The 15839-nt window shown below is 40.4% G+C and overlaps 1 protein-coding gene across 1 annotated transcript; it reads left to right on the top strand.

Moving 5' to 3' along the window:
- Positions 1 to 617: 617 nt before the first annotated feature.
- On the top strand, positions 618 to 15620 carry rnf11b (ring finger protein 11b). The gene is made up of 3 exons (XM_083887524.1): positions 618 to 1304; positions 11548 to 11717; positions 14220 to 15620. Exons 1-3 carry the CDS (start codon positions 1182 to 1184, stop codon positions 14389 to 14391), a joined length of 465 nt encoding a protein of 154 aa, XP_083743650.1. The 5' UTR covers positions 618 to 1181; the 3' UTR covers positions 14392 to 15620.
- Positions 15621 to 15839: the final 219 nt, after the last annotated feature.

Here is a 15839-nt window from a genome sequence, read left to right as displayed (position 1 = left end):
TCCAACATCCAGAAGAAGTACAAATGTTATATGAAATAAATATGAATATACATATTTGTGAACATCTTCTAAAAGCTTACAGATACAGACCAAATGAAGGAGGAATCTGGAGTGTAGGCACCAATGCTATTATAATGTAATGTATACTTTAAAGATTTTAAAGCATTTTTGACGATTATTATTATTATATCATTTTGTTGAGGATAATCATGACATGACATTTTCGCAGTGTCCTGTGCACACTTGCAGTAAATAATAACCTGCTTTTAGATCACATCCTATGTTTACCTTTCAAAGTGACATTATTCCCAGGACATCAGAGACGTGTTGCATACAAACGTGGTCTCATTCACAGGAAATGAAGTCATCATATACGGTTGATAGGAAAGCCAATGGCAGCCAGAGAGGACAATCTTCACCACAGACAGAACATTACATTGACAAAAACAAGAATGACATTTGAACCAATCGACAAGAAAAAAGAGTAATTGGTCGTGTACTGTTTGTAGGCCAGCGCTGGAAATAGCTAAACTGGTCAAAAATTACAATTCACAGCCTCGATTTATCGATTTTATCTCTATGTTTATGTTTTAGCAGAAGGATAACGTGATCACGAATCTGATTGGCTGTTGGTCGGAGGATCCCGGACCTCATGAAAGCTGTGTAGCTGTCTGGTGGGGGCGGGGGCTAGGTATTGCTACGTTATTAGCTTTTGTCGTTGTTGGGCAGCTGGAAAGTCCCTGACAGCAGCAGCAGTAGAAGAAGAAGAAGAGGAGTGTACAGTCTACGGCTTCTTTTGTCATTTCTGAAGACATATAGACATTTTCCTCGATTGGCTGTCCCCGTGGACTGAAAACCTTGCAAGTTAGTTTCAGTTGTGTTATTTTCCATTTTGCTACACGAGTGTTAGATGCTCCCCTGCGAGTGCTAGCTTGCGTTAGCAGGCTAGCTCTTTGTGTGGCTAGCTGCTAGGTGAGGGATGTCTTGTTGTTGTTGAGTCGAGCTGCCCTCCCGTCGTCAGGGAGAGGAGATTCATCATCGGCGGTGTGTGGAAATGAAAACACATCCTCGACGCCTTCTCGGTTACTGACATTATCCGAAAAGTGGACCGTGAAATCCGCTGCAGGTGAAGCGACAGAAGAGCGAGAAAGAGGGGGATAGTTTGACCGAAGAGGAAGGAGATGGGAAACTGTCTGAAGTCTCCGACCTCGGATGATATTTCTTTGCTACATGAATCTCAGTCAGACCGGGCCAGCTACGGAGACGGTGCTGACCCAGACCAGGAACCACCACCCCCCTACCAGGTAACTTTAACCAACTGTTAACGGCAGCAGTCTGTGACCACTGACCACCACGACTCTATTTATATCTACATGTAACGATATGACATCGCGATAAACAAGTCCAGGTAAGATATGTATTGCGATTTTGTGATAGTAATAGGGGTGAGCATTTATTTGATTTCAAATCAATAACACTGTTTGATGCAACATGATTAGCAAATATCACATTTTAGACGATTTTTCACAAACACAGACAGTTGTCTGTCTTTAGAGAATGCTCAAGGATGACAACTAAATGAGAACCAGAGCATGACATGGCTCTGACATTTGGATTCAGCGAACTGTAACCAAGCACATTCAGTGCAAACCATCTACAACAAATATTTTGTGCTGGTCTGCACATGAAAACTGAAAATCTCTCAGTGACATCATAGAGACAAGGCACTTCGAAGTTCTTATTTGTCAGTCAAATACCTGAGCAGATGTGAATCCATGTTTATGTTGCTACAAATATGTCATGTTTGGGATACAGTGGAGTAGATATGGAATAATAATATATGATGCAAATGTGAATAATCCTTCCGTTGTATCAATAAAGTCTTTGACAGTTGTCAGTTTTAGAGAGTGTTCCTGGATGAGCACTAACTAACAGATGGCTCCACCCATTTTCATATAACAAACCCAAAAAGTACACAGTATATGTTTTGTGATTATAACTGTACGTTTGTGAATCTCAGTTTTTTTGGTCAGGATAATTGTGATTCATGACATTGCATTTCTTTCCCTATTCGTCCCATGTCTAGTTACAACAAACATCAGCTGTTTACAGATCCAGCATCACCTTTGGCCAGCAATCCAGTCCATTGACCTCATCCCTTCATGGCTTTGACACTAATCCTCTTTGTTATATCCGTAGGTCCTTATTGTGCCTGGCATTTCCCTCCAGACATTATAAAATGTTTGTCCTGTTATACACAGTGAAATTGTTTGACATCCGGTTGTTATCGTTCATGAAAATCTCAACTTCCATTGTCACGTCACCACTTTTACTAAAACTGCTTGCTGTAACTCAAAACATTTCCAAAACAAAGAAGTTCCTTTCCTAGTCTGACTCTGAAAAACTGGTCCATGCGTGTATTTCCATCAGTACTAGTATGCACACTTTTAACTGGCTGCTGGCACTGAACAGAATTGATTTCAAAGTATCACGGCTCGATTACTGAGTACAGAAATATTCGGAGAATGAAAACCAAATCAGAAGAAGGTGCCCTTAATCATTGGGGATCATTTTAAAAACATAAACTGTCATTGCTTACAATTCTCTATCAAAAAGGGAGTGATGTTGTTTTCTCAGGTGCTTCCCTGACTGATCTCATCCAGGGCAGAAACTTTGTCTGGTGTCCTTATTTCCTCGATGAGACCACACACAAACAGACCATGTCATGTTGTAACTGTAAATATAATTCATGGTGTTATGGCTCTCGCTGTGTGTTTATGAGGCCGCTGGTATGTGTTATGCAAGGTCCTGGCAGCGAGTTTGCTTGTTACTAGGTTAAGCCAAGCCTTATCTGTAGATTTAAGATACTGATGCTTTTAAATTAATGTGAAACCAGACGTAATCTCAGGGCTAGGGGTGATGGGAGGTCGATACAGTGAAATATCACAATATTTCGCTGGACAATATTACATCACATTTGAGACACCAAGTACCGATTTTTTTACCTAATTTTTTAAATGACGTAACAAATAAACATACATTGTTATTTATTAGCATGGTGGGCCACGTCATTAGTCAGTCAAATACCTGAGCAGACTTGGTCCTCGACATGAATCCATGTCTAGATTGCTACAAATCTGTCATAGTTGGGATACAGCGGTGTGTAATTAGGTCAAAGCAGCCATTTTTTAGTCTCATAGAGGCGATACGGAATAATAAATGAAGCAAATGTTAATAATAGTTCCTTTGTGTTGCAGCACAACATGGTTAACTAACTGGTTAACGCCTGTTTATAAAGAGCTCTTTTAGACTTGCCAGAGCTTTTCTCCCTGGTGACCACACTAATCAGCACCTTCACCAGTCTGAGACCACTGCACACCTTTTTTATGTGCTTCCAGTTTGGCTTCACAGTTTTGGGAGCGACGTGGCGCTAAGCACTCCGCTATATGTTTTGATTGAACCTGAGAGTGTTCATTAAAGCTATCACTATGGAGCTGGGTCATGCTGGGTCAATGCCAGGATGCTTACTGTGACTGCATCTCTGTCCTTCATATCAGGGAGTCGCTACAGTGTAATCCAAAACAAAGACAATAAGCTCCAGCTGTGGTCAAGTTACAGAAAATTAATACTGAAGGTTGGTAATTCTACCTTGGTATTCTTATTTATTTATTTTCTCCAAGCCATTACTGCATATGGAAGGAAAACAAATATAAATAAGTCATAATAATTAACATTACATCATTTAAAATTATTATTAAGTTATATTAATGGAATGATGGAGATATATCACATAGTCTGTAGCTGAGGATTTATTTGGACATTGCATGGGATTGACTTTATCGATTCATACATGCATCCAACGTTGATCACAACACCAACATATGGAGGCAAACAACCATTAGTGGTCACATTCACACCTCTAATGACTCATCTGGCGGCATAATTAATCATCGCTGTAAAAACGAATAAGCTAACTCGCAACATGTGCCCCAGTCTCACTGGAAAACCTTGCAACTTATCCCTGACTAACTGTGAGACACTAGGGAGGAGGCAAATGAGACTGTCCTGATCGCTAATGTCCGCAGATATTGTTTAGAGATTGTCCTGCTTTATATTTCAGTTTCTGAGTTTCTTTGTTATGAGAACAAAATGTCTACTTTTTAAAAAATAATTTGCCATTAATTAAATCATTTTGACCTATTTAATAATAATAAAAAAGGCAAATACCTTTCCTGATTAGTCGGCCCAACTGGTACCTCTATTTTGTTAGTCTGACTAAAACTGACTTTTAAATACATGAAGACTTGTAACTAACTTGGGTGAAGTCCAGACTTGTACATTTTTGGACTGGTGAGGAGAATAAGTTTCTACTTAAGTAATTCAATATTTTTGAAATTGGAAAGTAGATTGACTTAAAATAGCACTTGATATGGTACCAGCTGGTACCCACCTTCCATTGTTTTGGTCTGTGGTGAAATACCAATACTAACTGGGGCATGATGTGTTAGACGTAGTAGTGGCTGACACACTTCTTATAATGAATCAATTCCTCTATAGCTATTGTCCTGTAGCAGTATTTTACCCTTAAGTGAAGTTAATTTGTGATGTTTGCTGAGCTCAACAATGAGCTCCTCCCATATTGATCCTCCACCCACATTACATTCCACCTTGTATTGTACACTGCACTGAGGGGTTCTTGGGATGCCACAGTCTGCGGTGAATCAGAGGGTGGTTTCCAGCATCTGGCTGGGTGTATCCGCTGTCTGGCTTTACTCCGTGACACAATTACATTGTAAAGAATATAGTCATACATATATACGACTTTCAGGAGTTTCACCTCATATTTCTCATGTGCTGTCTAATTTATGTATAAACTAAAATATATGTAATTTATTTGTCAAATTCCATTTCTTGTGAAATTAATATGATGGAATTATGTTAATGTGTCGGATGTGCAGTCCACATTAGAAGTCTAGGGGGGGAAATTTGGTGGAGGACTGTAAACCTGTGAGGGGGGTACCTTTGTGTTTTTTTGCTTGTGTGTGTAGATTTGTGTGTTACAGTATGTGCTGCTTTCAGCAGGTTGTGTGGCGATTTGGAAAGCAGCTGGTGAAACGAGTGCTGACTCATCGCTGTGGGACTGGGCTTTGGGAGGTCGTGGGAGGGGGTGTGTGTTTGGTCCCGTTTAGTTTGACACAAATACTCTCATGCTGCTGTTACATTTTTGGTCGGCATTGACTTTGAAAGACTCACAGTGGTCATGTGAGTTTGCGCATAGCTGATCTTGGTCTTTCTTAATCCACTTTCCTGTGTCTTTTGTTAATGTTACTTAAGCGTGAAAAAAAGAGGCCTACATTGTTAAAGAAATAAAAAAGAGAAGAAGCAACTGCTTCTGTATTCCAAAATGAGACCAAGCCTCCATGGGTTTAGTAGGCCAGGGGGTAAACACCAGATGACGATCATATTAGTCTGTCAACCAACTGCATTGCAGTCAAGATGTGAAGGTTTGCAGTCAGTGCTTTTGCTTTGTGCTCAGCCAGCTTAGTCAAATAAAATGGTATGTTTATTTTGATGTTTGTGTGTAATTAGCGGTCAGAAGGGTTTTCCTATCATCGTAAGAACAGGAACTGTATTGTTGTATTTTCTCTTCAGAGGTATTCTCAAAATCACATTTAGAAATGTTTGCCACTGTTGTCTGTGCATTCATATTCATCCTCACCTTTCCTATTAGAAACACATGTCCTAATAGTAACGGACACATTGAGGGTGGGGGAGGGGTGGATGTTGCTCTTGAGTGCTCACTACAGGTGTCTGGTTCACACAGTTGAACTCTTATCTTCCTCTGACTGATCAAAAGTGCCAAGAGGGTTTTATCATTATTAGTGAACGTGAAAGACGTTAAAGGTCAAGTGTGTAAAATGTTGGGAAACATTTTTTACTTGAAATTAAGCTTATTACAAGTGTACAATCACCTGAATGTATGAGTTAATGTTTTTTTATTACCCATGAGTGAGCCTGTATATTTATTAAGGCTACATCTACTTGCTTATTTTGATAGTTGGCTAGTCATTGATTATTGAAACGATAAAAAACAACTCGTCACTATTAGCTGTCACCTTTTATCTGAAATTCTGATGTCTGTTTGAACATCGTATGGGAAAGTTCAGACTCTATTCCAAACTGCCTCTCTCCTTTGGAAGAGGACATCCATAACTGTACTTCCAATATTTAAAACACAACTCAAAACCAGCTTTTCATAACCGCTTTTAATGTATGGCGTATGTCTCACTTTTGTACGTTTATTTTCACATTTTGCAGAGGGCGCTGTGAGCACAGCTTGTCCTGCATTCGTGACCTATATGCTTATCTGAAGAAGACATAATTTCGCAGACAATCACAACTCCAAATCAGTGGCTGGCAGTCTGACAACGTCATGCAGAGTATCGGCTCAGCCTGCTAGGAACCTCGCCTGAGCAGGTACTAAAGAAAGTACCAGGTCCCAGATACTGATCACTAATGGAAAAGCAAAAAAGAAAATGCTGTGCCAAGGCGAGTTGAGTTGTGCCGGGACCATGTAGTGGAAAAGCAGCTTAATACACTGGACCTTTAAGAGTCTCTTTATATATATATATATATATATATGGTAAAGACTATTATTATTGGTCGATATGTCTTAGGTTCAATTAGCTTAAATTGAATACATATACTACTATATACTACTTAGCTTATGGCTGCTGGTTACGTTGAATAATGTACTTTTTTAAAAAGTACATTTTCCTCTTCAGATGTTATTATGTTCAAGCACCACTAGGAAGGCTTTGTGTGATCTCTGTCTGAAATGTGTGCAGGTGACGACAGGTCTTGTTCAGAGGTTTCGTTACTCGGCGTCCAGAGAGCTTAGATTTCAGTTCCTACAAACGCCTCATGTTTCCAGTATGTGCTAAGGTTGCACACAAGGTACAGCCGCATTTGGCAAGTAGACATTTCACCTTTTCCACTGGGTGTGTTTGAGGATAGATTTTTTCAAAAAAGCAATTAGGTCATAAGAGAAATGTCCAGTCATCCTACGGTGTGTCTGCAGGCTCTTTTCCACACACACACATTAGCTCTGAAATGATGTGGCTGCTCTGGTATGTCGGTGTCATGTCAGCACAGACGGCAGCTGTGGCTCACATTGTTTTCCTGCCTCAGCAGTCTGCCAGCTCAGGACTAATTTTATAAACGCTTATGTCATGGGTCAAGAAGGAACAAAGCAGTCATGTCCCCAGACCACACAAGCATGAGACGGATTACATTCTTGCATATAATATACTGTATTTTCATTTTAAATACAAGGTGACTCACTCTCTCATAAGGTGAGATTAAACTTAAACTAATGCAGTGCCCGTAGGAAGTATGTAATCCTACAGTGAGGCCTATGCACTTATCCATACAATTAGACATGGGGTGGAGCTCCTCTGAAACTTGTCCCCTTGGAAACAGTGAAGTGCTGCGATACACGTCCTACTTAGTTTAATTAAAAAATCTTCAACTGTCGAGCTATTTGGACTAAGGTAAACTGTCGGGTTAGGCTATAACACGCATAATACATTAACAAACATTGTTTGTTACCAGTAGGCTATTTTCTACAATATCGCAGGATATTTCACCAATATGAAGAAAGCAGTAGGCTATTCCCGACATGTAGAACCCCAACCCTAACACCCACTCACGGTAAAACTATGTTTTGTCTCAGTAAAATCCTCATCAGTCCTTAAAGTTATGAGCTTGTACACGACGTCTGTACAACAAACACATATTAATCCTGACGGTCCCCTTGCCTGGTGTAGCGTGATAAATCAGCGAAAATTAAAATGACCTTTTAATTTAGATAAGATAAAAATCTTAGGTCGATCTGAAGTAGACGGACACAAAATGGGCACAATCTACAGTAATTTGTATAAAACAGTAGACTCAAAGGACAACCCGAATCTGTCAGTGTTTCCCTTTGGTGAGACAAAACCAACCAAAATTCTATCATTTAGTATACAGACAATTCAATTTAATCTCCAGGCTAAAAACGTTGCATGAATCACATGCTAGTCATTTCCTCATTCAGTTAGTCTGAAGGCTGTAGTCGGCATGCACAAGAAGTGGGCTTTGTAGTGGAAGTGGTATGAGAAGTCAATTGTGTGATTGTTCGGGAATTCACAAATGTGAAGAAGTGAAGGAGGAGTCTCCAAACATCCAGTAGTCACTCAGTACATTTACATGAAGTTAGTCCGACTTAAACCGGCTTCTTAAAATACATGTGAACATGTTGGTCCAGCTGAAACTGTCGAAGATGGACGAACACACCCAGATGATGTGGTTGGGAGTTGAATTACTTCTTCATGTTTACACTCACTCAGACTCAAATTCGCCTACACGCTCTGTGCATGCTCATACTACCCACCCCTGGGCTTTGACCTAGAAATAATAGAAGCCATTGTATACAAGAAGAAGAAGAAAATAAAAGTGAGAAAAATGGCAACATCCAGGGTACTACTACTACTAGGAATGGCAGATCCTGTGTGTGAATGTTAAAAACCAGCACCTTGCATGGATAAACGCTGAACAAGTAATGTTACTTATGAAAGGGGAAAATCTGTGTGGCTCTAACTCACTGACTCTCCTTCTCAGGACCACGTGGTCAGTTCTCATAAATAACAGGCATCAGGCTGTGGGGAGAATCGAGGCTGCTATTGAACTTGTGGGCAGAGAGTGCCTCCATATTTCATTTTCCCACTCCTCTTTCCCCTGAAGTTCAATCAATTAGTGTTGGATGATTGAAGACAGAGGTGAAATGCCTCCCCACTCCTACTATTTGTCTTTCTTTCACTTTCTCCATTTGTATCTCTGCTCTCATTCCTGCGTCTGATCTTCCACTCCCTCCCCTCTCCCCTTGAGTAGCCCTGGCCTGGCAGGCTGACAGTCTGTGCTGCTGCCGTGTGCCAGGGTCAGTAGCCGACAGCGTGCTTGGCAGAAGAAACCGAGCTCTGTACTTGAGCTCGGCAATGCACCGCCCTGCAACCTCCATGCCCCGCTAGTTGCCCTTTAACCCCTGCGTCCTCTCTCTCTCTCTCTGTGCCTCACACTCCATCTCTATGACTGTGGTCGTTCTGGTCAGTCTGAGGTCACTTTAACAAACAGTTGTCGCAAACCCAGCTGACACAGTATGAAAGCAGGGAGATGGCATATGATCATAACACTTCTGACCACTGTCTGTTCACCATTCTGACCTGCTTTTAGACTGTCTGTAGCTTGTATCCCTGCCTTGCTGCATCTTTATCCTCCTGACTTGGGTAAAAGGGGTGTGGCAGCTGAGCAGCAGACTGCCTCCTCTGCCACTGTTCTGCTGACTCATGGCTTAAAATGCTTAAAATGTGAATCCTCCAGGATTTTTAATGCAAATTAGGAATAGTTTAGGCATAAGCCATACTCCAAAGAATCTGCTTTTATACAAGCATTTCAACTCCGTATGAGAAGTAATCCATACTAAAAATGGATATCATGGTACACTAGGCACGTGGGTGGTGGAGTAAAAAGGTAGCCGTTTCCCTCCTCTGTAGTTTAAATTTCAAAAAGTTGTCTTAATACTAAGAAACGTTAAATAAACACAGGTATTTTTGTCATTGGAGCAATGAGCACAGTCGAGGTGATAATGCAGGTAACTGCATTATCATTTCCAAGGGTGTCTGTTTGTGCCCATCCAGACTAAACCAGAGAACCTGGAGAAAACCCACGCACATGCAAAAATCTTGTCGAAAGAAAAATAAATATTTTTTTCACTGAATTTAATGTGGAATTTAGTTACTCGGCCTCATTCGCAAAGAAAAAGCTTGTACTTCCTTTCCCTTCCTCTGATCTGGCTGCTCTTGACGTAGACGCGTCTACGTGAAGCGTGGGCTCATCGAAACAGAGAAACCGTTGGAGTGACTGTATGGGGCTGTACAAGAATAGAGGGAAGACTAAGGAAGGAAGTGGATGAGGTGCAAGCACAGTCATAAACCACAAATTGAGAGAGAGCTGAGTGAATAGAGAGGAGAAAAAATTTTATCAGAAAATCAGGAAATAAAAGCATGTCTACAGTTAGTTGTTTTAAGTTGAAAGCCTTCATTTGTACTCACTGCAGCTAACTATCTCCTTGATAACTCTTTACTCCCTCAAACAGTTACAGTGTCTTTAGTTTTCTGTTTCCTCTCATATACAACACTCACATTTCAGAGGCTGAATTTAGTCATTACTTGCTTGAAAAATTACCTTTTGGGCTGCTTATGATTATTCGATTATTAATCGACTGTTAAATTAAATGTGAAAGACTTTTGGTCATTGTTTAATCAATTAGTGGGTTTTTTAATAATTAAAACAAGTTTCTCTGATTATTCAGCTTCTTCAATGTGAATATTTTCCGGTTTCTTTGCTCCATATAACAAAGAAATCAAGTACTTGAATAGTGGTGAACAAAATCGCCAGATTAATCCATAACGAAAACAATCGTTAGTTGAAGCCATAAATTGCACCCTGCACTTTTAATAGATTCTCAGTATGAATTCTTTGTCTAAATGTTGTGTGCTAGATTTTTTTTAACAATCTTAAAATTGTACTGGATTTTTTTTAATGCTGTATTTAGATTTTATTTATTGATGCAAATACAGTCTGATACTGAAACCCTGTCACTCACTCACTTTTTATTTGATGTTACTTTCAATACACCTCTGACTTTCTGTGTTGTGTGATGACAGATGACAAATGATGTGCAGGCGTTGGCTGCTTTAAAGTTCCGTACATGCCAGTGTTCACTTTCCCCTCTTTGTTTGAGGAGTGTTGGATTAAAACACTAAGGAGGTGCTGGGATGAAAGTGTGTTCATGACAAGCGTTCAGAGATTTGTCCGTGTACGTCCTTCGTGACACTTAAACTCTACACGTGATGAATTCATGCCTTTCTCTCTTTTTGTTCTTGCAGTTTTCAGCCAAACCAGGCTGTAAATGTAAAATAAAGAGGCCATGTGTGCCGCTGCTACACCAGCAGATGGACCAAGCTGTGGGGAAACACTCCCACCTACTGTTTGATGTCATAATCCTGCAACAAAGGAGCAAATATTGTCAACTTGTAATTCATCATTGATTACAGCAGTCGATCACTAATATTTTAGCTGTAATAATTTTTTATGGTATGAAACCGAGGAGGGATACAAACATTAATTCCTGCCTTTGGAGATATTATAGTATTAAAATTAAGATTACTTTTTCAGCCAACAGAACATGACTTTTCACCGTAATCAAAGCCTGGCTCGACTTCCACCGAAAGTGCTTCGAAAAACATGTTCTGTTTTTGTTAACACAATATACAAGTAGGGTAATTAAGACTGGAGGGAGTCTCATTTAATACTAAAATACTACATTTGTTTTCCCTAAATGCTGACATGTTAGAGCAGCAGACGGTCTGGACAAAGGAGAGGTTTTTTTAAGTACTTGGAAAAACTGGCAATCGATTGATTGTGACTTCTTTTTCTGACTTCCTGCAGGAGCAGATCCATGTACCCGTTTATCACCCGACGCCAAGCCAAGCCAGACTGGCCACTCAGCTGACAGAGGAGGAGCAGGTTCGCATCGCCCAGCGCATTGGACTCATCCAGCACCTTCCAAAGGGCGTGTATGACCTCGGGCAGGATGGCTCTGAAAAGAAGATTAGAGAGTGAGTGAAAGCCCTTCGGGTGATCAGAATAATCAGAGGATGTAATCTTTTTATACTGAACTAGTGCAGTGCCCGTAGGAAGTATGTATTCCTATAATGGGAGCTGAAAAAGATTTTTCAGTTATGGTAATGCATAATAAGGAATGTCAATGCTAACATAAAACAACCTGTGCAACCTCATTAGGCACAACGCACATTTTCGTTTTTGATTAGCATCAGTGTAGCTAGCTGAAAACAGCTACAAAACAGCTAGCTATGTTAGCGTAACACATTATGTTAGCCCTACGCTAATGCTAATCGTAGCCTCGCTAGCTTACCTTTGGAAACAGGTTTGCGAAGTTAGCCGCAAAGTAGTACCTGCCGTATTGGTGAATGGACACCTTGTCGTTTCAGTAGAACACCATGTTCTGCGTTGAACCATGTAAAAAAAATTCTCACCCACTGTGAGCACAGCCTCTTCACTCCCACCTCCCTGCTCCAGACAGCGTAGCTGCTGCTGATGAGCTGCTGCCTGCCTGGTGTAGCGTGATTAAATCAGCGAAAGTGCAGCATGATAAATCAACGAAAATTTAAATTCCTCCAAAAAATGTGAAAATCAATCTAACCCATCGGGTCATGCTCAACCCATATCCAAAGTCTTAGGGCGATCTGACAATGTGCCTGTCACAGACAGACACAAATTGCTTTATAGATAGATAATACTTCACTGTGGACGTCTGTGTTTTAGCAGGGTTTTGAAAATCTCATCGACACTTTGCCCTTGATGTCATTTTCATGTTTCACTTTCTTCTCTTTAAGTCCTGTGACGGTGGAATTAGACTACGATGGTGGGGTAACTTGATTGTTTAAATTACAGGACATTGCTCTGATGACATCTATTTTCATTTTAAATCATTTCCTGGTAAAAGAAAAAAGAAAAAAAAACTATCAGTTTGCAGCATTTCCCACAGACCAGCCCACAAAAATATGGAACTATTAGAAAAAATTTTTTAGCTATTACAAATCTAAAACTTCTAAAGTACCAAGATGCTGCTTGTAGGAGGAAATGAACATGTATATCCTTCTTCGAGTTATTGTTTGTTTGTTTGAGAGAGAGAGAGAGAGAGAGAGAGAGAGAGAGAGAGAGAGAGAGAGAGAGAGAGAGAGAGAGAGAGAGAGAGAGAGAGAGAGAGAGAGAGAGAGAGAGAGAGAGAGAGAGAGAGAGAGAGAGAGGAGAGAGAGAGGAGAGAGAGAGAGAGAGAGAGAGAGAGAGAAGAAAAAACAGAATACATGTTTTTAAATCACGCTGAACAAAGAAATGACAGAATCAGTTTGTGGCGGTCAGTGTTGATTCTGTGCGGCGTGCACCACACAATGATTTATGTATGAGACGTCCTTACACTCCATATCAGAAATAATCACGGCCCGTTCTAACATGTCTAGTATTTTACCCAGTGCTGAGTGGTAAACCGGTTCATACTGGAAACTTTTTTTTTTTTTTTTTTTTCATGATGAAGACGTGACTGTGGTAGTAATTGCAGCAATGAGCACTTTACTTTCGTTTTGTCACTCCTGCATGGCTCAAATTTGGTTACTTTTCCTTTTAAAAATGATCATTGTGTCAATGAAAAAATGACATTTTTATAAAACAGTGCGTTTTGTATGTAAAATCTTCACATTGTCAGGCCCTCTTTAAATAAAAGTTGTGACAGCCCGGATGTATGCAGTTATATACACACACAAGTACATGTGAGTTTTTCATGACAAGGGGACATTGACTTACATTCATTTCCTGGCGACTTACTCTATTTAACCATAATTACTACTAGCCTAATCCTAACCCTGACCATAACCCTACCCTCAACCTAACCTTTTTTGTCCCTACAAGGAAGCCAAGTTCCCATAATGTGACTGTGTAAACTGTTTTACATCCCCACAACATTAGTAATACATTGGGCAATACATTGGGCACACTCAATATTGTTGCGCCTTCTCTTCAGCTCCTTCTTTGTTCAACCACACTCACATAAACACACACCCAACTGGGCATCCCCCTCACTTGAGCACTCACTCATGCTCATGCATAAAAACTGACTGTTGAAAAATACCCTGATATAAGTTTTTGGTCATGTCGCCCAAAAACTTTAATCTCACCTGGTTTACCATGTTTACCAAAGTTAACAGGAGGCTGATTCTGTCATCTGCAGTTGTTTACTTAGGGTTTTGTTTTTATTAAACTTTTTTTCCTGAGACAATGAGGTGAAAGCCAAACTGAAAGTTAACAGCGCCCCCCCCCCCCCTCCCAAATATCTCAATAGTTGACCGTCCATAACCCTCATAAGACGCATCTACTAACAGCATGAGTAATGTTATGTTTAACTTGCACAGCCTTATGTCCAACATTTTATTATGAATGAAAATACAACCTTTCAAAATGGCTTCATATGAACCCAAAAGGCTTATGTATGAAATAATGACCATGATAATAACCTGTGTGTCTGTGTTTCTGTGTGTCTTCTGCAGATGCGTCATCTGTATGATGGACTTTGTGTACGGAGACCCTATCCGGTTCCTGCCCTGCATGCACATCTACCACATGGACTGTATAGATGACTGGCTGATGAGGTCCTTCACCTGCCCCTCCTGCATGGAGCCTGTGGACGCTGCACTGCTTTCCTCCTATGAGACCAACTGACATGCGCACGCACACAAACGCACACACGCACACACACACACACACATATACAGTATGCACACTGTATCCTGGATTAGTAAGGGGGGTGCTATTAACGCTGTGTTCATGTAAAGAATCTATGGTGGTCTATCATGTTTGAGCATCTGTGCACATGGGCATGTGCTGTTTTTGTGAATGTGTGCATATACATACGTTCCTTAGTTGGCCTGCTGGACAGGTTTTATTAAAAAAAAAGAAAAGAAAATAGAAAAAGGACTGATGGAATGAACCGAGCGTTGGTGTTTAGGATGAGCAAGTAAAGGAGCTAAAGACTAATGTTTACAAAGGGCCTGCGTGCGATAAAATATGTCCTAAAGGAAGCGGAGGGGAATGGACGAGGGATAACTGGTAAGATTAGGAAACCTCTTCAGAAATCTGCTTTTATAAATGTGAATAGACATGCAAGCGTGCCCAGTAACCCACTTCCTGTAATATCATTGAAAAATGAACTGTGACAGACTGCAGGAGGAAAGGCGTGAACGACTGCTATTCTGAAGACTTAATTAGCGTCACGATCTGCCAGGCTCTTGTTGCAGAGTCAAAACCTGCTGCAAAGACATGCTACAGACATGAAGATATGTGGTTTTAAAGACTGCTAGATGTGGACATGAGATCAGATGGAATCACAGCACCAGAGCCTCCAACTGTTTGTCTCTCTGTACAGCTCTCTCTCTCTCTTTCTCATGAGAAAATTAAGATAGTTCGGTGGTTTGATCGATTGTCCAGTGGCTTTGTGAAATCTGTTGTGTGTTCTGTCAGTTAGCATAAGGGCTCAGTTGAACCAGTGTTTACTAACGACACAGACGTGTTTGAGGCTAAGCAGAATACAGCGATGTGCTTTAGTCACTAATGTGTTGGATATCTGACGAACTTTCCCAGATTATTGACCAAAGCATGACGAGACCAATTAACAGATCATTAATAGAAAATCAGATATATTTGCACTTCTTAATCAGACTTGTGTCAAGAGTTGACCATTATGCATTCAGTAATTATGTACAAGTGAGTTGTTGTGTGACCTGTTTGACCTACATTTTCACTCTCGTTGCAAAGACGTGTTTCAGGAGTGGATGCATAATTTATTATCGGTGTCATTAAGCAAACTACTGAATTAACTCCAATGTCTGTGCCCCTGTTGCTGTCCGAAATCATGTAACTTCGTGGACACGTCGAGGACAAAATTAAAAATATACACAAGGTTGGACTCATTTAGTGTGTTTGCACATACACTATAGAAGTATCACTTCATTCTGCTCTGTTTCAAAAAATAAATAAAATGGTGCATCAAACCGTTTCAAAAGTCCAACAGTTAATAAAGTAAACACCCACAGGGAAAATAGTCGGCAGTAAATGTGACTTGTGACTTAGCGCGTTTATCAACCTGATGTAGTCGGAATCATCTTTTAAAC

This window comes from Microchirus variegatus, assembly GCF_963457635.1.
Source record: "Microchirus variegatus genome assembly, chromosome: 4".
Lineage (NCBI taxonomy): Eukaryota > Metazoa > Chordata > Actinopteri > Pleuronectiformes > Soleidae > Microchirus > Microchirus variegatus.
The sequence above is the reverse complement of the archived record's forward strand: the minus strand, read 5'-3'. Positions and strand labels throughout refer to the sequence as shown.